This window comes from Molothrus aeneus, chromosome 11 (assembly GCF_037042795.1).
Source record: "Molothrus aeneus isolate 106 chromosome 11, BPBGC_Maene_1.0, whole genome shotgun sequence".
NCBI classification, from domain to species: Eukaryota; Metazoa; Chordata; class Aves; order Passeriformes; family Icteridae; genus Molothrus; species Molothrus aeneus.
In genome coordinates, this window is record NC_089656.1 from 742,780 (window position 1) to 765,973 (window position 23,194).

The 23,194-nt window shown below is 41.0% G+C and overlaps 1 protein-coding gene across 1 annotated transcript in view; it reads right to left on the reverse strand.

Annotated features, from left to right (window-relative positions):
* Positions 1 to 210: 210 nt before the first annotated feature.
* CDH11 (cadherin 11) overlaps positions 211 to 23,194 on the reverse strand; it is an 83,636-nt gene continuing 60,652 nt past the window's right edge. The window contains exons 3-13 of the mRNA XM_066557695.1: positions 20,813 to 21,208; positions 18,679 to 18,973; positions 17,805 to 17,924; positions 17,254 to 17,421; positions 14,828 to 15,015; positions 13,111 to 13,364; positions 11,784 to 11,920; positions 11,465 to 11,586; positions 10,402 to 10,519; positions 4,460 to 4,711; positions 211 to 3,192 (exon numbers count right to left, since the gene is read on the reverse strand). Of these exons, the coding sequence (XP_066413792.1) occupies positions 2,696 to 3,192; positions 4,460 to 4,711; positions 10,402 to 10,519; positions 11,465 to 11,586; positions 11,784 to 11,920; positions 13,111 to 13,364; positions 14,828 to 15,015; positions 17,254 to 17,421; positions 17,805 to 17,924; positions 18,679 to 18,973; positions 20,813 to 21,040 (2,379 nt within the window). The 5' untranslated portion in view covers positions 21,041 to 21,208 and the 3' untranslated portion in view covers positions 211 to 2,695. The remainder of the gene's footprint in view (positions 3,193 to 4,459; positions 4,712 to 10,401; positions 10,520 to 11,464; positions 11,587 to 11,783; positions 11,921 to 13,110; positions 13,365 to 14,827; positions 15,016 to 17,253; positions 17,422 to 17,804; positions 17,925 to 18,678; positions 18,974 to 20,812; positions 21,209 to 23,194) is intronic.

The following is a 23,194-nucleotide window of genomic DNA, read 5'->3' on the forward strand; positions in this document are numbered from 1 at the left end:
GCGGTGAAGTTCAACGCAAAGCAATGTCCTGTCGTGGTGCCAGAACACGCTGCTCGTCCAAGGTGCTGCCGACAGTCCAGGGTGAAGACAATTCCCAGCATTTCAGAGCTGGCCTTGGCTGAGAATAGCAAGCATAACTTAAAAAAGCACTATCATAATTGCACGTTCACTGGGAAGGGGAAAAACAATCAAATGAAAAAGGACAAAACCAGCAGGGAAAGAAAATTTATTTCCAAGCATCTACGAGAGTGCTACAAACAATAGAGACTAAAACTCAAAGCATTTGAAACTATTAAAAAATGTAGTTGACAATGTCCTTCTTAAAAATTAAACATAAAAACGTAGAAAATGCAGTTATTAATTCTAAAACTTGCTCAAAAGTGAAATAAATCCAGATAGCATCAATGAGGATGGAGTCCTACAAATTACCTTTTTTTTTACTTTATTTCAATTTGTTAATTTTCAAAGTGATACTCATTTACTTTCTCTTTTTTTTAATGTTTATTTAAATTTATAATGGAGAAATGTGCAAATCTAGCAAAATATTCTTTGGATTATAAACAGAGAAAAATCAGCAACCAAAGAAATTTGAACCAAGTTAATAAAATGCTATAGAATTATATAGAATACATACAGCTATAATAAAGTGAAATATTACAATAAACATTGTAGAGCAAATCTGCTAATTTAGCAAACTCTGCCTTATAAAACATAGGGATATAATGGGACAAGTGAATATGTTAGGGATGTAGAGCTGAAACATCAGTCATCATTTTGAGGAGTTAAATTTTAATCTAACTACATATATGAGGGGTCTTCAGAAAAGCAACACACCAACAAATCAGATTTCCTCTCAGATCAAGCAGTTTAGTACCCGACTGCAAATGAAGGACAGGGTCTGTAAAACAAATGTAGAAAAATGTAGATAATTTTTATTTATTGCCTCTTCCCATATTGCAGCTGCTGATCTCTGACCCTAAACAGCCAACTATATTAAATTCAGCAGAGGTACAGCTGTACACAGATGCAGAAGATGTTGATGTGCAGAACATACCCCAATCCCATGCTTCCTCTGAACTAATACTTAAAAGAAAAAAAAAAGTTATAGATCCCTTTTTTGATTAAAACATGCATTACAAAGAACAATTCTGAAAGCATTCTGTATTTCTGTCATCACAAATTAAAATGTTTCCCTATCTGCAGATGATGCTATTCTACTGGAAATTAGAAGAAAAAGAAAACCAAACAAACCACGCCCCCCCCCCCAAAAAAAAATAAAAAAAGCAAAGAAAAAAAAGCCAAAGGAAAAATAGGAATTAAGTGCTGGAATCTTAATTACTACTCAGGTAAGGTAATTCAGGTGGAAGAGTCCTTAGGGAAGTCACAGCTAAACTGGGTCAGATTTCAGTCTCTAGAACCTGCAGAAGCTCAGCACAGATACGGAAACTCACAAGGCTGGAGTAAAGTGTAAGCACAGAGAACTCCCGTCCACCCAAAAAGTCACTCCTGAAGCCTCGGGAATCTCTAAGATATAAGATAAATGCTAGTACATGGGAAATATTGAAAAATATTACACTTAATTTAATCCAGAAAACACAGTAGGACTATATGATGATTCTTACTGTGTTCTGGGAGCAGCCACAAGCTGTAGATAGAGAGGGTACAAAATGTTCACCAGACGTTACATTTGTTTTAATCTAAAAAACATTTGTAAAATGTACTTGATTTTTAAATAATCACTTAACAAGGCAACAAACCAACTACAAACACATAATAAATAAGGCTATTAAAAGGTCACAATTGTAGTAAATTAGTCAGAACTATAAATGGGACATTAGAAACACTATGTTTTTCCTTATATGCTTAATAACCAGAACAAGAATTAAAAAAGAATCAGTTTATTTCAAAGTTTGCTTCTTATATTGAAGCACATATTAAAGCAACAGTACAATGTTCATAAAATATAAGTGTGATGCTGTAACATTTCTTACATGTCAGAATACTGATATTTGTATGTATACTAAAATAAGAATTTTAAAATTGTACAAATAGATACATTAAAAATGACATAGAAATAGGGTGCCTCCCACCGAACAAGACAGAGTTTTTATATCTGGCACGTATTAGTTTAAGATGAAAGAATAAGCAAAAAGATTTACAAGAATCAGCAGTAACAAGTTTGATGCTCAAGAGACATAATAATTGTACATTGTACTGTACATACATCATATGGGTTTAAGCTGGCTGAATATTATATATTTCAAGTTTAAAAATGCACTACCATATAGAGTGTCCATAGTTTAAGGCGAAATTACAGCTCAGAACTGTTATCTTTTCTAATTTGTGGAAGCTTCTTTGAAATAAAAGATTTAGATGTTCATAACACGTAAAAGATTTCCCTTATTTGTAGGTTTGCTTTTAGCATTTTCCTTCATTTAAATATTTCGCATATCTTAAGTGGGTTTTTTCCTTCAGTGAAGCTGGCAGCCAGCTTCCAGATTTGCCTTTTGTAGGAAAAGGTACTTCACAGTATTTACCACTTTCATGTCCTTTTTTATCAAAGGAATCCTCTCTGTCAAACTTAAATGTTTAAACGAGATTTTTCTTGATTTTTAAAAAAATACCTGCTTACATTTCCTCTGGATTCTTCAGAACTTCGGACACAGTTCTTAAGGCCAAATCTTAAACTTTATTGTTAAGAATCATCATCAAAAGTGTCTTTGGAGCCATACAAGTCTGCAAGTTTCTTAAATCGAGGTCCCCAGTTTTGTAGATAGTCGTAGTCCAAGTCAGAATCTGTTGTTGCTGACTCCAAGGAGCTGAGGGACCCAGCCACGGAGCCCCTGCCCTCGTAGCCATAGATCTGGATGGAGTCATAGGGAGGGGCAGTGGGGTCGTTGTCAGCCTCCTGTATCCTGCTGTTGATGAAATCATCCACGTCCACGCTGTTGGGCGCGGGCCGCAGCCCCGGCCTGGGCAGGTACTGGTACTCGGGCTTGATGTCCTTGCGCGGGATGAAGCCGTTGATGCCGTCGGGGTTCTGCAGCGTGGCGATGTCAAACGCCTCCGTGTCCTCCTCGCCCCCGCCCTCGTCATCGTACGTGATGATGTTCTCCCGCACGTCTTCCTCCTCAAACACGATCAGGGGCTCTTTCTTCTGCCTCTTCAGGGTTACAAACAGCACCACGATGACTGGGAAAACAAAACATGGGTTAGACTGCACTGTCAAACAGCAACGCCTTTGTAAGTAATTATTGCATCCCCGAGCCCTTGGCTTTTCTGCTGGATTGTTGCAAACTTCTGCATTTTTAGTGCTCCTTGCTAGGTAAAAGCAGAGATGTTTGTACACAGAACTAAACATACTGATCTGAGGCTTTCTGTCTGAGCTGCATGCCAGTGCTCTTACTAATTGCTCATTACTGCAACACTAATTCAAGGGAAGTGTTTGTGGGGCCTCAAGTGCTGCAGAATACTGTGACACTGCCTTTGAGTAGCCCAAGCACATAAATATCTGCAACAAAACAAAGATGAATCTTTATCCTCTCCTGTATGCCCAAAGCTTAACTCTAGTTCCAGTGTGTCATTTCCATTAAAATGGAATTTTTTTAAGCAACACCTTCAAAGACATGTTTGTTATGCATTCTCACTTCAAATTTCTATAAAATAAAATACATGAAAAAAAAAAAAAGAAACTACAAAATATTGCAGGGAAATTAGAAAATATTGTGTAATTTTTTTCCAAATAATCAGGAAACATTTTGCAGCACTTTCTTAAAAGCAGGTCTTCCAAGCCACTCATCTGGTTTCAACACAAGATGGGTTTGAGGGAAATAGCTGTAAGGGGCCATTAATCCTGGATGACCTCAATAAGGAACTTGTCATTCAGGGAAGATCACAAAACTTGGAACTGTATGTCATGACCTCCTTTAAGCAGTGTCCCTGATTAGCTGGCATTAGGCCACGGCAGGACACTCTCTGAGCACATCTACACAAATTCATTGGTGTTTGCTATTGAAGATATCACAGAAGCCCAGAATGGTTTAGGATGGAAGGGACCATAAAGCCCACCCAGTGCCACCCTCTGCCATGGCAGGGACACCTTCCACTGTCCCAGGCTGCTCCAAGCCCCAGTGTCCAACCTGGCCTTGGGCACTGCCAGGGAACAATTCCTAATTCCCAATATCCTATCTATCCCTGCCCTCTGGCAGTGGGAGCCATTCCCTGGCTCCTGTTCCTCCAGCCCTTGGCAATTGTCTCTCTCCATCTTTTCTGCAGCTCCTTCAGGCCCTGCAAGGCCACCCTGAGCTCACCCCAAAGCCTTTCACAGCCAGGCAGATCAGCACTCCCTATAAAAATAAAAGCTAAAAAATTCAGATTCATTTCTCCATCCTAGAGCAGAGGGCAGGATTACTTTTTTAACACAAGCCCAGAGAAGCAGCATGGATGGAGCATTTTTCACCTAGGAGAATGACGATGCAGGCCAGGATGGCGATGAGGGCGCCGGTGCTGAGCCCCGCGTTGAGCACGTAGGCCTCTGCGTTGCAGGACAGCAGGGAGCCGCTGCCGTCGCAGCCGCACACGCGGATGCTCAGCGTGTTGGTGCTGCTCAGCGGGGGCACGCCGCCGTCGCTGATGACGATGGGGAGGAGGTACAAATCCTGCTTCTGCCGACTGAACCCTTCTCGTCTGACCAGCACACTCGCTGTGTTATCTGGTTGAAGAAAAGAGAGGATCATTGTTAATTCTTCCATAGTTGTCCTCTGAGCCAATATTGAAAAGGAAATTATCTCGCTGCAAAGGCTCTCAATTTTCTGGGGCTTTAGCGTCATTTCTACAATAAACCAGTAGAAAGTGCTGCCTTTGTAATGACCTAAGAGCAATTACAGATTGTATTTAATTCATATAGCACCACACTCAGCTTTAATTCTTTAATTAACACAAGCAACACAGATAATCTCTGTCTGATAGCACCTATTAGTATCTGTAACTTTCTGAGAAATTCACAATATTTTTTCAACTATCCAAATGGCTGGACCTTCTTTTTGCTGTCTTATCTGGTTTTACTGTCTCTCCAGAATTAAAGCTTTCAATGGAGGGGTAAAACCAGTATCTTCCTTATGTGTTCTTGGAGTCACATCCAAAAGCGTGGTAGATGCTGTCCCCAAATGGGTTCTGATAATGAGACTCCCACCATAACGAAAGCCAGTATTTGCTGTGTATGAGCAAATTTGAGCCTTGTTTTTTCAGCAAGAAATGCTGAAGGTAACAGCGTTTTATCAGAATCTGGTTTTCACCCAAACTTCCAAAGCCGTAATTCAGGGAGCTTGATCATACATGCACAGTATGTCTGGTCACATTTTGAATCGTGGATGTGAGGAAGAGTTAAATCACAGTCTCAAAAATGCTCTGAGTTGGAAGGGACCCACAGGGATCCATGAGTTCAACTCCTGGCAGTATTTCTGTAACTCTATTCCCGTTGCCCTCATGAGAGGTGACCTGCCATGGTGCAGGACATTTTGGATGGTCCTGCATACTTCCTCTGGCTAGAGCCTTGGAAAGGGGACAGTGTGAGATGACACTCTGGGCTGAGGCAGCCCGTGCTTCCTGCTCTCAGTGGAACACCAACAGGGCTCCCTTGTTGTGCCCCTCCTCTGTCTCTCAGCTCAGCCTAAACCAAAGTTTATAACAGTTGTAAACATCCCAAAGTAAATAAAGGGAAGCAATCACATCCATGGTTTTCAGACCTTCAAAAGCCAGTTTATACTGAAGATTTATTCCATGTTCTTTATTTTTCACTGTATAACAGAAAGGGAGGGGAAAAAGAGCAGTTCTTTTATCTTCTGAGGGAGGGCTGTTCACCTCCAAAGGTACCTACTTTACTGCTGCCTCAGGCTTCTGCAGATTAATCGTTTTCGTGTTGAAGAGTCAGCATAAATCCCAGAATTTAATAATGCAAACCATAAAACCTCTCCTAATGATCTAATCACTGTGATTTCCATGAAAATCTGTGAATAAATTATACCTGAAGAGAAGTGTTCTTGCCTTGCATTAACCACCCTCGCAGGCAGTGCCCCTGATGTAGGACAAGGTCTGAAACTGCCCCCAAATTTGGTCAGTCTATGGGATGAGAAGGATTGCACTGCTTGACTCTCCCAGGAACTTCACCAGAAAGGATGAATATTTAAGGTAGGAGCTGTTTGTTACACAGCAAATGAATCCATCCCCCATGTCTGCCCCCTGTCCTGCTGCACCCCTGGTGCCCTGAATGGCCACCTGGGCTTGACACAACTGTTGCTTTTTGGTGTCGAGTCTCACAAAAACAACAACTGGGTAGAAAGGAGCTTGTCAGCTTGTTAACTTCTCCTTTGCACAATGTCACATTTGCTAAGGACAGAGAGGCTGATAAAGATCTGATTGTTTATTACTTGTGGCTGTTGGAGGTGTCTTTTGTCTCCCTCAGAGTCCTCCTAATCTGAATGTTTACATGCACCATCTAAACTTTGAGGCACAATTTTTTACGGGACCTTGGTGATATCAATGTCTGCATAACAAAAGCCTTATTTTAGGACTTTAATGGGCTCGTAACAATTTGGTACAAATAGGAATGCAACATCTAATATCTATTAACTTATCAGCTAACTTGAACTAATAACAGGGGAGCTGAGCTACAGCTGCCCCGAGGCTGCCAAGGCAATGCGTAAGGAATGACAATACCATATATTAGTATATATAGTCTTTGGCTATGCATTTTTTTATCGTATATTTTATTTTTCTTATCTTTTGTTGGCTGAAATAGTATTCCTATTTTAAAATAAGAAAAGGATGGCAAATTATTTAGCTGTTATGCAGACTGGCCTGGTCCACTGCAGTCACTTACACTAAACAAAACAGATTTTGATCCAATGGCTGATTTATCTGTTTTAATGGGAAGCAATTTTTGGTTTAACATAAATTTTTAAAAAGAAAAATCCAATCAACATGCCTGACTAATGTTTAAAAAGGACTACAATACATCAAGCCCAAAAGGTCATTTTTTAAACTTTTACTGTTTATGTTCACTTCTCACATTTAGAAGAAACATAATATCCATTATAGGAAAAAAAACCCCTTTCTTACCTAGATAAAAGATAACATATAATCCTAGCTAATATTCTCATCCTTGCTTTTTTATTATTTTCAAGGCCCAGGAGTAGAACTATAATCCTGGTAAAATGGCATTTTTTAAGCCAACAGAAGTTAAATGTCAATACCAGCTTAAAACTATTACTTAAAACATATGGGAGCTACTTGACTGTCAGTCCTAATTAACACAATGGGGGTTAACACAGGAAGGAAAAGAACAGTCATCTCAAGGCCATTCCCAAAATATATCACATTTTTCCAGCTATTATTGCCTTGGCTGTCCAATATCCAGAGATGCTGCAAGTGAAGATTCCCTGTGCTCTCCATGAAATCTTCACAATTAGAAGCTAAAATTGCATTATTTTTTGGTGATACTTATACTGATCTCCCTGACCTTTGATTTTTGTCTTTTTCTCTGGTGATCTTATTGATGATTTCCAATTTTTCCTGTGTGCATAGACAAATGTAGCTTAGTTTTTGGGGCTTGTTAACACATAGATTGTGTAAGGAGGATTCTAGATTACAGGAGCTGACTGCAGTGTGAACTTTATCACCTATATCAAGTGTGAGTGCTGATTCAGCCAGAAAATGAAACAATTTCAGGGGTCAAGCTGTCTAAAATCCTTACCTTACCAGGAGTGGCAATCACTGTGGATAATCCATGACAAAATCCTGTGACTTGATTGTGTGTTTCAAATTTTCTTGTTGAAAAAGTGTGAAGCACATGTTTGAATTTAAAAAGCGGACTCTAGTCACTGATTTTCGGGGGCTCACAAGTTTAATTTCAGGCTCTGTAAAGCTCTAACTTGTGAATTTGGGACTGCAGCCATTCCAGTAATGCCGTGCTGAGGGAGCCCAAGGAAAGGGCATCTCAGCACAGGACCCAGCAGGGTCAAAAGCAGGAAATCCATTCACTCAAAATCTGCCTCTCTGCTGTGAAGTGCCACGAGCCTCTGCTGCTGTTTTGAAGGCCTGAATTCAGTGGGAGCGGAACTGAGCAGAGCCCGGGCAGACAGTGCTGTTTGTTTATGAGCTATAATATAAGGAAACAGTGCAAAAGTAATTCTGTGTTTTATCCCAGCGTGGGCCAAGCCATTATCTCATGTTTTCTATGGGAGATGGGCTCAGCTGAAGAGTTGGTAACACAGTGGGCTATTAATAGGATGTAGAACGTGATTATGCTTTTTTGGATTACTGCAATATGTGATTACTTTCAGGAGCTGGTAAAAAGAAACTCTATTAAATGATAATTATGAGACTGTATGCACTTTAAAGTTCTGTAATAGGCCCAAACACTGGAGTTTTCATTAACTGTTCTCCACAGTTAATAAAGCCATTTTTCTCTGAAAGTAGCAATTCCCTCTGAAAGCTGTGGCATGGCTTATAGAATACTCTGACTTACAACTGAAAAAACAACTTTGAATGACCATGGACATTATTTGACTTGCAAATGGTAACACATTCTCCCTAAGAAGTTTTTTCATATGGGAGTACACAGAATTTTAACTTTTTTACTTTGTTCTAGTATAACTTACTATAAAAAACTCACAAGAATATGTAAATAATAACATAATTGCACTGAGGATTGAAAATGAGGGAAGGAAAGGATGGAAATGAATGAATTTCCTCAGACTATTCATTTCCTAAAAAGAAAATTATATGGGAAGATTCAATCCCTTAATACTATCTTCTTGAAATAACCTTTTGCATTATTGTCAGGTAGAAGCCTTACATTAAACTGACATCATAATTTCAACTACAACACATTCTATCTGAGTTAATTTTGTCAGAAACAAATTTTGCTGCATATGGAAATGAAGGATGAGTGGGATTGGCTGGACTCAGAAACCATAATACCATTCAGAGTATCTCCACTCTGAGCTGTGCTTCCTCTGCTAGATTGTAAAATCTAATCTAATTTCAGTTTGATGTGGTGACCATAAAATGTATTTTATAGCAAGACTTGGCCTCCGGGCCTCAAGCAAAGAATACATGCTTATTTACTCCTTTCTAAAAATACACCCATGAATTTTTCAAAACTTGTGTTTTACTACTTTAAAGAGAATAAATATATGCCCTGCACTGGCTCCTTTATGAATTGCTTAAGTATGTACAAGTGTCAAGCACCAGGCAACAGTGTTACTTTGATCAGTCAGGAATAACAGAGATTCTGTTTGGGAACTCTGATGATAATTACACTCCCTTCAGATGAGGAGAGAGATATAAAGTGTGCCTCAACAGAGCAGTTTTTACTGAAATCATGTATCTGGATTGTGTTGCCTTTTGCATTTCTGGCACTCTTGGATTCATTATTTAAGCCAGTTCAACCAAGTTTTACTTTTCAGAAAACAGTCAAGTTTCCTTCAAACATTGAAGCTTGCTAATCAAAACAAATTCTTTAGAAGCTGAACAGGTTTGGCCCTGTGAAGGGAAATAAAAAATGAGCATTTGAAAATGAAAAAAAAAGAATCAGAATATAATTAAATAAATTGAATAAATACATATAATGGCCAAACCTGTCCTTTTTTTTTTTTTTTTTTTTCAGTTTGCCCACTTCCTCTGGCTCCCTCAGCCTCTGGCAAGTTCAGGTTACTGATGTTATTATATTGTGATCGATTGAATTTTGACACTCACCCAGGCCTGACAATTTTTGCTTACAAATTTCTTACATCTTGCCATCAATCTGAATGCAAAGCTCTACTTTATTTTGTGAATATGAAAACTGACAAAGGGATCAGGATATGCAGATCCTGAGACAGCCAGTGCAGGTATGTTCCACTGCACAAATCCCTGATTCATTTCCTGCACTGGGCAGTGATTTGATTCCATTGGGAATCTAGCCCACGTCTCGTGATCCATAATTTACAAAAGCTGGCAGGCACAGTGGTGAACAAATACAAGCAGCCTAATAATTTATGCTGTCTCAGCTAATTTTAGGTTTGTCTAATTCAAGGAGATCTGCCAATTCCATTTACTGAGTGTTTGGCAGTGTTTTTATCCTCTTCCTGGGAGATAAAATGGCAGTGGATTCTTCCTGTTGGGTATTATGATGTAATTTATAATATGTATTCAAGAAAATTAAAGTGAGTTAACAAACATCCCATTTTCCCAATAACATCCTTGTATCTCAGCTGTATGCTTTTGCTTTCCTCCCCTAAATCTTGGAGAAAGACACTCTGCCAAAGTTAATGACAATGCTGTTACATGACATGACATTGGCCATTAGTTCTACTTTGTCATTTCTTTGGATTCTGGTAGAGTGGGAATCTTCACACAAACCTCTGTTGTCTCTGAGTGTAAAATTTGGATTATGAATAATTTCAGGTGGTAAACTGAAGATAAATCTTGGTCCATTGGCCGAGTCATCCTTATCATCAGCACTAATTGTAATAAATTGCTGTAAAAGAAAAGCACTCCGTAAACAAACAGCTCCTTCTCTGGGTACATCACATACAGACAGCATTCTGAGACAGCCCTTGAGTAAGAATTGTAAAATAGCAGAATCCCCCTCAAATTCAAATATAAGCAATTAGAAACACAGAGCTGACTCCAAACTACAACAGGCAAACTTTAATTACTATTGCATTAACCACCCCAGAACTACAGCTGTAAAAGCACACATCTTCAACATTCTTATACACAAATATGTGTTAATAGTAACACAACAGATTAAATAAAACTCTGCAGAAAACTCAGCAGCTGAGAAAGTCTCTTTTAAGCTTCTACACTGACTGCAGAGGCACAGATCATGTGCAGAACTGAATTTCTCTATGATCCTAACCCCTCTTGTCACAGACTGCCAGGAACAAATTGTTGGCTAGACTCTACAGGCACTGCACTGCGATTCTTCCCATAAGACACTGACCATTTCTGTAATATCCAAACCAGTCTCACAACTGGGAAAGCTGCCCCCAGCTCCACTGGCCCTGTGCTGGTGGGAACTCCCAGCCAACACCAATCCCACTCCATACACAAAGCACTGGATAACTGCTGATAGCAGTTCAGAAATAAAGTGCCTTTCTGGGTGCTCAAGGCTTTCTGGTCAAAACCTCAAAACAAATGTTCATTTATTCCCTCTCATTGGAGCTGACAGGACAAAGCTGGGCTAATGCCTGAGGGAGGAGCTGTGTGTGCAGGGAGGTGGGGGGAACAAAGAAGGTGGTGGGAACAGTGAAGGTGTTGGGCACAGGAAGGTGGTAGGAACGGGAAGATAGCTGGAACAGGAAGATGGTAGGCACAAAGCAGTGGGCAGAGGAAGGTGGTGGGCACAGGGAAGGTGAGGCAGGGGAGGGTGGTGGGCAGAGGAAGGTGCTGGGCACAGGAGGTGCTGGGCAGGCCATACCTGGTTGCTTCGGGCATTCTCACACACGAAGGCTTCATAGGCAGCTGCAAACTTGGGAGCGTTGTCATTGACGTCAACGACCTTGATTGCAACGGGAACTTTGGCTTCCTGGTGCTGTTTATCTGAGGGAGAGGCAACACTGAGATGAGACAGAAACAGGAAAACCCCTCAAAACAAACAAATTCCCAGCTGCATCCAAGGAAAGATGAAATATGCTGATGTAATTCTGCTGAGATTTCTTGCAGTTTATCAAACTGAGACAATTGGAGGATTACAGATTCGTACCACTGATTCTCAAACACCTCAGTGAAATACTCACGGACTTCAACTGCAAAGACAGAGATATTATGCCAAGCCATTTCTTCCCTATCCAAAGTCTTTATTGTCTTGATATTGCCATCTTCTGCATTAATAACAAAATATCTTTCAAGGTCGGTGTGTCGATCAATTGAATATCTAAAGAAGATTGAAAGCCAGTAATTAGAGAAAAGAAGGACTTAGGAGTTTCATGCATCCAGATTTGTTCTATATAATTATAATTTCTAAATAATTGTAAGTAGTACACCTATTGTTGTCCTCAACATCATTGTCAAAAGGACAATATGTGTTCTTTTAAAAAGGAGAATGACCTGGTTGGTTTCTACATTTAGAAAAACAGTACATCAGAATGTTTGTAATAAGTGAAAATGCTGGCCTTTGAAGTCTCTATATCAAAGCTCTGATATATTCTTTATTTTCCTCTCTTATAAAATATGATAAAAATATCTACTGAGATATTTTTTCTCTTCTGTTTCATATTAAACTTGATGATTTTTTAAGTCTTCCAATCTTTGGTTTACTTGGAATAATAATTGATCCTACCAGTTTATCAGATATTATCCACTCTCTGCACATTTGTACAGCTTTACACAACTCTGACTTTCATAACTTCACATTAAAATTCTTTGAAATTTTAAGTATACCCACAAAAGAGGTCTTCATAATTTAAGTTACACTGAGAACATGACAAATAAAATTAAATTAATAGAAAGCTATTATAATATAAGAATTCTTTACTATGAGGGTAGGCAGGCCCCGGCACAGGGTGCCCAGAGCAGCTGTGGCTGCCCCTGGCAGTGCCCAAGGCCAGGTTGGACACTGGGGCTTGGAGCAGCCTGGGACAGTGGAAGGTGTCCCTGCCATGGCAGGGGGTGGAAATGGATGAACCTTAAGGTCCTTCCAGCGCAAACCATTCCATGAGTCTGTGATTCCAAGACGATCCAACATAACTGCAGTAAGTAGGGGTCTGTGTGGGCTTGTCTTTAATAATTAACACTTAACAATTACCCAGCCCAATCCCTAATCTACATCTTAGACTTTGATATGATGAGAAAAATCCATGCTGTGATAACAGCACAAGATATTTGTGGAAAATTTAATTTAGAATAGAGTCTACCAAAGATGCCCTTAAGTATATTTGAATTAGACATAGTTATAGTATGATACAGCCTTTGAGAAACTGGCAGCTTGTGGAACAGGCACATAAACAATGCTGGATGGTTAAACTTTCAATATTCTGGATGTCTGTAGATCTGTCGCACTGTCTTCAGAACTCGCCTAACAATTCCATAGCTAATGCTCAGAAGGAAAGAGGAAATCCAGCAAACCTTATAGCACTGTTGGCAGCATCCGGATCTTTGGCATGTACTTTTCCAACCACAGTACCAGATGCTGCATTCTCCTGTACTTCAAAAATGTAACTTGGCTTCAAAAACACTGGTGGCTCATCAGCATCTTCCACTGCTATTTTCACTGTCACCGTGTCCTTGAAGGGCCCATTGCTGATGAACTTGGGGTCAATGTGGACATTGGCTGCCTCCACCTTCAGGCTGTAGGACTTTTTGGTTTCATAATCTAAGGTCTGTGAGAAACAAGAGGACAGTGCGTTCCAGAGTCAGGGAAACCAGGCTGTAAGAGCAGCAGGCAGTGCCCTAGTGTTCAATGACATCAAACAAAGGTGAGCGTCTGTCAACGAGCTTGGACTGAAATGTGTGTATTTAAAAACATAAAGACTCAAATGGAAGGAGCTACATTCTATGTATGGAGCAGCATAGAAAGGCACTCAAAATATCACCACAGAGTCTTGGTCTTGCTCTTTGCTTGCGGTATCACTCAGGAAATCATCTATACTGGAAATGTGAATTTTGTCTCCATCCAGCCTTCTAGGCAGCACAAAAGTGCAAGGGATGGGAAAGGGGCTCCCACAAGAGGCCTGGCTTTATCCAGGTTGGCAGGCATTCCATGTGGATGTGGTTTCAGGTGCTCCTGGGTGCACCATGAGATAGCATACTGATGAGTTAAATTATTTAGGTAGTGGAGAAAATACAAAGATGGTTTGGAGTGCTTTCATTCCTGTAGTTCTTTCCAGCACAGAACTCATAACACTTTCCAAAGGGGAGGTAGAATAATGCCCCATAGTCCTTTTGGGAGCCTGATCAAAGCCACAGCACCTCTGTACCTGCATTGGCATGAAGCGGCTGCGGGGTTGCACCTCAAAATGATCACACAGGTGCCAATCACAATTACAAAGTATGTTAACACCAGTAGAGTGGAGTGATAGCTTACCCACATTTCAAAACACACAAAAAATCCATTCCCACCTCTAGAACAGAGACAGAAATCAAACCAGGGCAGTTTTGAGCAGAGGAGACCTCTGGGTCCCTTTCTGATGGTCTGCCCTAAAGGGCAGGGCAGGGTTGACCAGAAGTTGACCAGGCCTTCTCCTTTGATTTCTGATTATCTTCAAGAGAGATAAATAGCTCAAAGATACAAAGGGCAAAATGATGATGCTTCCATAATAGTAAAATTTATGTTCTGTAATTTGCAATTTAAAATTAATTTGATAATGCTTTCAAAGCTCCCGCTGACGGGTTGTGTGTGAAATCCCCTCTGCTGCTTTTCCCATAGCCTGTGACTCCTTCAGAACACTATTGTGGACAATGCACAGCTGAAGAATTCAAACTATAGGGTATGAGGCTTTTCAGACTGAACATAAAGCAACAGTGAATGTCTGCTACTTATCAGCACTAGGCAAAACTTCATTAACAATGAAGCTGATGGCATCGTATTTTACCGTGACTTTTTATTATGAATTCATTTAGTTTGTGCAATTAATCCACTGTACAGTATTTATGTAACTCTTCTTGGTTATTTTCTTCCATTCCAATTCAGCTAATGGGGAAATGGAATATTAAGAGTTAATCACACCTTGAAAAATTAATTAAGTGAAATTTGCATTTAGTAATATTTTAGCTTAGGTGGTAATCCATTATTACCAAATATTCTGTCAGCAAAAAACATTACATAGCAATAGGCATCACTCACCTTCTTAAGCTTCACAACCCCTTCCTGAGTCTCATAATCTGTGGTGATTTCAAACATATCCATGCCATCTCCATCGATGATGCTGTAAGCCACCAAGCCATTCTCCCCAATGTCAGGATCTTTGGCCTTCACTCTCCCCACTTCCTCTCCTGGGACAGCTGCTTCCGACACCGACATCTGGTACACACCTGGGCCAGGGAGAACAGGGAGAACCGGCGTGTGCCCCGAGTGAGCAGGTGCTCCCCACTTGGGTGTTTACTCTTTGAACTTGGGAGTTCCAATAAACACAACACAGCGATTTTTGGCATTGTCACCCCTGTGAAGGAATGTTGTGTTGTGCTGTGTTGTGCTGTGTTGTGTTGTGCTGTGTTGTGTTGTGTTGTGTTGTGTTCTGTTCTGTTCTGAAGAGCTTTGAGCAGCAAGTCAGCTGTGAAACCTTAACCCACATGGATAACGTGTAGAACATGACCTCCTCCCTGTTATCCCTCTGCTCAGGGAGGGGCTTAAAAGGACAACCAGGCACCCAGAATGCAGCAATTGTTGTGGCATCAAGGTTACCATGGATAGCAGAGATGTTATTACAAAAATGGAAGGAAAACTCTCTCACATGTCTCATGGTAAAACCTTCATCTCTGTTTCTCATTTCTGCCCATTCATTCAAGAGCCATAAATTAGATACAGTGAACTGGATAAATCCTGTCTGCTGTGCTGGCTAAAGTGTAAATCTGCTGCTTTCTATGGCTTGAATTTGGAGTGTGAATGTAGAGCAACAATGATCATTAAAATTTCACACCACAGAGAGTATGCACCAATTTGTATGTGATTTCATGCCAAAGAAAAAATGGCTTTCCCATGGCAAGCTCCAACAGGAAAACCATCCCCAAACATCCCCACAGGTGTTTCCCTAGCTATTCAGGGACACCAGAGAAGAGCAACACTGTTCCTGGGTAAATATCTCTCCAACAGTTGTCCTTTAGGCACTACTGATTCCAGAACTTTCCATCCACTTCCAGAATTCAGATAACATAACCTGATCCTAAATAGATAAATCTATGTCAGCATTTTCTGCCACATCATCAACAGTAATAAATTGGGGAGAAAAAAAAGGAGGATGATGAAATAAAATAATCTAATTTATTCCCCTTTGTAATTGCTCTTCTTTGCTTCATGGGCACCCTAGGAACATTAGGAGACTTACACCAGGCAGGGACTTGGCTCATTACCCATAAAAACAATTGCCACATGTCATTGAAATAGGTCATTAACTCCAGTCACAAAGAACCCAAAATATAAGCATATAACTCATTAACAGCTTGAGCAATGAACATTAAAAAAAAAAACACAAAACAAACAACAGAAAAAGGAAAATAAGAATGAAAATATCAGTCATTTGGCTGTTTATACAGACAGCTAAACCCTGGTTCTGAGTTACAAAACATTCCCAAATCAGATTTAACCTGGGGATGAATGATTAAGTAGAGGAACTGCTTTTGGGCGTTTCTGATAATTTAGCATGTTCTTGCAAAACACTCAGTGAAGGGGCTTGAATTCATATAAAAAAATCCATAATTTGATGGAGTTAACAAAATTTTGTATCCTGGTGTCCCAGGTTATGATGTGGAGGGAAAAGGCTTGTTTGTAAGGTACATAAAACCTGATTTTTTATTATTTAATCCTTATCTTTTTGAAGGGTAAATAATGCTGACACAGATTTTTGCATTCAGCTCTTGCATGAGAAGTCAGGGAGCTGCAGCACTGGAAGAAGAGCTTTTAGAGCTGTTAGAGGGATGGCCATGGCCAGGACACATCAGGGTCAGAAGTGCTGCTCAGAGGAGAAACACGGTGGGCTGAGACAGCTTTGAGTGAGTCTGCACTGCACTCAAAAAACCCCAAACCCACGCAGAGATGAGCTGCAGAACAGATGTGTGGGCCCATTAATGTACTTCCACCCAGCTGTGAAGGCTGAGTCTGGTAATGTCAGCCCTGATTAATTTTATATGTGAAAAATAAATTGCTCAGGTATAAAAAAATTCCTGTATTCGACCTCCATTAATACACTTCAACAATTTAAAAATGTAATTGTGCAAAATTTAGTTTGTTTTGTCATGGTAACTATGAGTCTTGAAGAATATATACATAGGTCTCTCTGCTCATGCAAGTTACACAGCATGGCCCGGTAGCTTCAAAAATGAAGTGTAGGGTCAGGAATCTTTGCAATTCAATGCTGGCCCTAAAAATGTCTCACTTTGCAACACAAAGCAAATATTCCAGACACTAAAGTTCCATATTTTACCAGCCACAACTTCTTTATTCACATGTGGTGCAATAATCCATCAGTTATTGCCCCTTCAAGCCTTGGGTGTGTCTGATACTTCACAAACATGGGTCCTGGTAGGAGATGGGAGAAGGACTGTGTTGGTACTCACTCTGTGGGAACTTTGGTGGGTTGTCATTGACATCTGTAAGCGTAATTGTCACTTTGGTTGTCCCTGAGAGGCCTCCCATGTGTCCTCCCATGTCCTTGGCCTGTATCACCACGTGGTACTCCTCCTTGGCTTCTCTGTCCATGTTGGGAAGGGCAGTTCGGATGATTCCTGCAGGCACAAAGGAAAGTGGTAAACACAGATTTAATGAAAACCTGGCTGCTGCATTTGGAGTGCATTAAACACAGCAATATTTTCAGTGATGGTGGAGGTTCTGCTTTCCCTGAGCATTGCTGTGAGGAAAGCAGCCCTAATATTCCACACAGAGGACAGGCCTGCAGAATTACAGCTGAGCACAGAAACAGCCTTTCCAGAACACCCAGAAACAGCATCAGATTTCTGGTGCAGGGGCTCCAGCAAATGCAGGAGAGCAGCCTGCAGCAGAGCAGGAAGATGTGCTCAGACCAGCAGCAGCTGTGCCCAGCCAGTACATTCAGTTCGCTTTGATGCACTCTGGTCATGAGGTGCCACTCAAAGAAACTGTTTAACAATACCTGTTTGAGCCTCCACTGAGAAGTAGGGCTGACCTTCAAGGATACTGTAAACCAATTTGGCACTGTTCCCATAGGTAGGGTCATCAGCATCTGAAGCTGTAACCTGAATAACTGATGTACCTAAAAATGGAGAGCAAACACAGGAGGGAGAGTCAGAGCACGTCTGGAAGGACCATGCAGAGATGCTTTCAGTCACACAGCAGAGCTATTCCTAAAATGTTTTCTTTCCATGTTTGGTAAATGAAAATCAAAATTACTTTACAATTTCTACATGACAAAATATACTTGTATGATCCAAGAAGATCTGTCACCAGCTGTGATGTGGATTAATGTTCTAACCAGTGAAGATATAAAAGTCAGCAGTCACCCTGCACCGTTATGGTTTTTCCCCTCAGTAGTTTAAGCCTTATATTGCTTTTGTCGTTAGACAGCCAAACAATAGAGTTTTCCTTTACATTTTTCTCAGTAAGTTTCAGACAAATCATTCCTGTAGAAATCTCTGAGACAGACACAAGCTCAAACAGGAGATGAAAATGGAATAGTTGGTGAGGCAGTAACTTCCCAGCTTTATTACACAGCTCTGCCAAAGGAATGATCTTTGTGTTTACCCCAGAGGATTCACACTCCATAAATTCCAGGGGACTCTTCTGCTCCTTCCTAGGAGGAAAAATAGTTCTATTCTAGGACTGTCTCCCAGTTAGGAGCTGTGCAGGGTTTGTTTTGGGCAGCAGATTAAATACATCAAGTGAATGACTGGCTGAACATGAAAGTAAATTTTACTTCCCCGAATCCTTGACAATAGGAATGAAATAAAGCCAAGATATCCTGACAGTGCAGCACCTTCCACAAGGGCAGTGCCCTTCTGAGTACTCACCTACATTTGATCTCTCGGGCACATTGGCATGGTAGTTTTCATGGAGAAACTCGGGCGGGTTGTCGTTTATGTCTTGAACTTTGACAATGAATTCAGAAGGGGGTTCCAAAGGTCTGTTTGTGTTCCTGTCCACAGCCTGAGCTGTCAGGGTGTACTGAGCTCTCTCCTCCCGATCCAGTGTCTTGGTTGCATGGATGTTCCCTGATTTGTCATCAATAACAAAAATGATTCCTGCTCCTTCACCTGAGAGAATGTATTTAATGTTTCCATCTCCAGAATCAATATCTGAATGAAGCTACAAAAGGAGAAACAGACATACCTTAACACGGGGCACACATTTCCTGGATGTGCTTATAAAACAAAGAATTGCTATCATTTCACAGTTTTCAAGAATTGTGGCTTCCATCAGGCAATAATCCACACTCAGGGACACACTGTGACCATGGGTACCCTGCATCCAGGGCAGTGCCAGCCCAGACATGCCTCCTGCCAAGTGCAGGGTTCTTCTAACCCCAAAATTTCAGATTTAAGGAAGAAAATACACAAAAAGATGCTTAGAGCAGGTTCTATATTCGCATGAAATTGGTAGGAGGAGTAATTTTTACAAAGCTTTTGTACACTTCAGTGAACCATGTTCTACTGGGTTGCATGTAAAATGCTGTTAAATAACAAATGGGATGAGTTAAGTGATAAATGAATGAGTCCAGCTGCACCCAGGTGTGCAAGAAGGCCAAGGGCACCCTGGCTTGTAGCAAGTACAATGTGGCCAGCAGAACCAGGGCAGTGACTGTCCCGTGTACTGGGGACACTGCTGAGGCCACACTCGGGGCTGTGTCCAGTTCTGGGCCTCCCCATTCAGGAAGGACCTGGAGGGGCTGGGGGTGTCCAGGGCAGGGAACAGAGCTGGGGAAGGTTCTGGAGCCCCAGGAGAGGCTGAGGGAGCTGGGCAGGGGCTGAGCCTGGAGCAAAGGAGGCTCAGGGGCCCTTGTGGCTCTGCACAGCTCCTGCCAGGAGGGCACAGCCAGGGGGCCGGGCTGTGCTCCTGGGAACAGGGACAGGAGCAGAGGGAACGGCCTCAGGCTGGGCCAGGGCAGCTCAGGGTGGGCACAGCAGGAATTTCCCCATGGAAAGGGGGCTCAGGAACTGCCCAGGGGGGTTTGCAGTGCCCATCCCTGGAGTGTCCCAGGAAGGGCTGGAGGTGGCACTCAGGGCTCTGGGCTGGGGATAGGGTGGGCAACGGGCACAGCTGGGACTCCATGGGCTGGGAGGGCTTGTCCAGCCTCAGTCATTCTGGGATTCTGTGTGATTCTGTGATTGCCAACTAGTTTTTAATTATGCGCTCTCTAATATAAAAGAGACAACAAATGCTTACGAAACATTCTTAATTCCAAAACCAGTGCACATTTCAGTTTGATGAATGAGGGAAACATTGAGCCAAATTACAGATTTATTGATTTTATATTGACAGCTACAAATTGCACCATTTTAAACCAGAATATCCGGCATGGTATTTGCTGACATTGATCCTGTTTCTCCACTCCTTTTGTGCTGTGGTTAAGTCAACCATTCTGCTGCTCATTTAGAAACTAGCAAATATATTGGTTTATTTACCTGTTTATATTTTACCTGTGTTAGACAGTAGCAGAATAAAACCAGTCCAGGATGTGTGTACATATACATGTGCACACAGATATTTACCTTCCTCTATACATGGCCCTCAATATATTTCATTTTACTGATAATTTGAAAATGAGAGGATAAAAAGATACCTATTTTACTGAGCTGCTGGGTCAGACATTCAATTTTTAATTGCTGTTTTTAAAGACCTGAGAATGATATTCTTGAGACATATTTTTGCTCAAGTTGTTGATGTGGTTCTTGCTGAGTAACTTCCTGCATACCTTCATTCAGGGACTGCTGAGGTCAATGGAAATATATGTATTGACCTAGGTAGTATTTTGCTTAGCATCTAAACTTATCTACCAGAAAATGAAGAAGCAGCTTATACAGCACAAAAGCAACAGCAAAAAACAAACAAACAAAAAATCCCACCAAGAAAACCCCCCAAAACCACCTCAAAAATAATAAAAATGAAGAATATTAATCAATGGCTGAAAAAGGAATTGTTTCTTACCCTTCCTACCAGCACAGGATCTGGTCCCGTGTACTCCTCTATGACAAAGAACTGGTTCCACACCCAGCCTCTCTTGGAGCGGTGCAGGACTTGTCCCTCCTTGCCCTTGTCGCGGTGCCCGTGCAGCGAGGGCCGGGCGCGGCCGGGGCGCTCCGCAGCCAGCCCCTGGCTGCAGCACAGCACCCCCAGGCACAGCAGCGCGGCCTGCACACAGCGCTCCTCCTTCATTTTTGGTTAGAGTGTAGGCACAGGAGTATCCGAGATTCCACCCCTTCCACCTTGGAAGTCAGGAAGTCTGGGGCCACTGAGGAGTTTCAGACCAACCCTTGTGCACATAGGACGCCGCCACGCATTAAACACATCACCTTAATGCTCTGCAGCTTCCCAGCTCAGTTCCTGGAAGAAGGGAAAATGGAAAAAATCATCAATTCTTTGAGGATCTAGTAGGTTTTTTATTCAGCAAAACAAAACTAGGACTTCCTTGGTAAATATCAAGATAAGAAGATTAAAATAAATACACCAATGCTGATGAAATCCTGAGTAATGAGCAGATTTGATGCTTTGCTACATGCAGCTGCCACATTGCAGAATCTCCTGGCTGGCTTCTTTGGCCACTCAGTAGCTGGAAGTTGAAAGATGGACAGGGAATCATCTTTTCTCATGATCTTTTCAAATAGATTTAGCCCAAGATGCAAGGTAACTGTAGAAATACCTAATTTAGACCTAATCTCTCTTTGGAGCTTAGATATAAGCCTTTGATATAAGCTGCTAAGGCAGAGGTCCAGATACAAGGGAGATCCCAAGACTTATTAGGAATGCAATATTTCTCCACCAGCCCTTGCATGATCAACACATCCTTATGCTGAATGTAACCACCCCTGGGTTTTTCTGGGCAGGAGCAGGGGCTGGCAGACCTCCAAGGGGCTGCAGTTTGGATTTGGACCCTGGAAGGGTCTGAGGATCAAGGCACCATCAGCACTGATTGCCAGTGGGATGCATTCAGATATTTTTGATAACAATTGATTTAACTATTTATTTCTACTTTCCCTGGGTGTCAAATTACTAGGATTACATTGAGCTCCTACTTTCTAATACTTCTTAAAACACTAGGTCAGATTTAATATTTGAGGAAGAAATTGCATTATACAGTGAAACCTGAACTAAGCAGCCCTCAATCCATCACAAAGGCCAATTCCACTTATCCCTGGGGTTTCCAACATATTCTCCTTAAATCTTTACAGAGCAAGAAATTTTACAAGGTCCCTAAAATGTTTGGTTTAGTTTTTGGTATGATTCACTTTACTCTTCTGCAAGATACTGATAAAAATCTTGATGTTATATTTGTACAGGCAAATATATAATATGTACCACCATCAGCTGTAAAACAGAATGATTTTTAAATGTGAAGTAGAAGAAGATCTTAATGGTATTTTCAGCAGAGAAAATGTGAATATAGGCAAAAGCTTGAAGCTAAGCACATTCTGTAACTCCAGCCACAAACATCTCACTAGTCCCAAACCCACTCATTTGGGGCTGTCTTTCTCCCATCCTAAGCAGTCATGTTCTCCTTCCACATCCATTTTACAGTTACATAAAAATACATTGGCTGACAGGGGTTCATGAATAAGGAATGAAATATATTGGTTTATTCCTCAAAAAAGATCAGCTTTCAATTTTATTTTACTGAAAACTGAAATTACAGCACCAAACTAACTCCAGCATAATGAATGAAATGACATTCTCACACATAGATGCAAATATAGTCTGGCTTTCCCAAGCATATTTATTAAATAGATTTGGTGTATCCATTTGGCATTTTCCTATTGTTACATGATGATACATTACACATTACTCACACCAGCATGGAAGACATAAAAAGGAAAACAATCCCTATGATTTTGCTCAGGAAAATGCTTCTATTTTGACACAATGTATGTGTGTGAAGTGTGGAGCATTAGGTCTGTGGTTTCATGTCTCCATTTCATGTCTCCATCTTGCTGAGAGGTAAAAACAATGAAAGGCTTAAATGGTGTGAAAACTGAGATTTCACCTAATTTGGATGCTTGTTTTGCACCCAGCTTTGCACAGGGATAGAAAAGGATGGGATTTGTGCTGTAGGGATCACTCATATGCAGTAGTTAGATGGGATTGGGTTCCTGGAATGTTATAAAGAACTTCCATACTCCAAACATGGAACAGGAAGATATTCCTGGACAGCAGTGCATTTCTAAACCTGCTGTGAAAAAAAAAAACAAAAAACAAAACCCCAACCTAAAAGCTGTAAGTAAACTTCTTATGTTAATAGACTTGGGGTGCATTTGAAAATTAAACTCCCTGACAGTCATTCATCATTAGCATCACAGAATGATATCAGCTACTGAG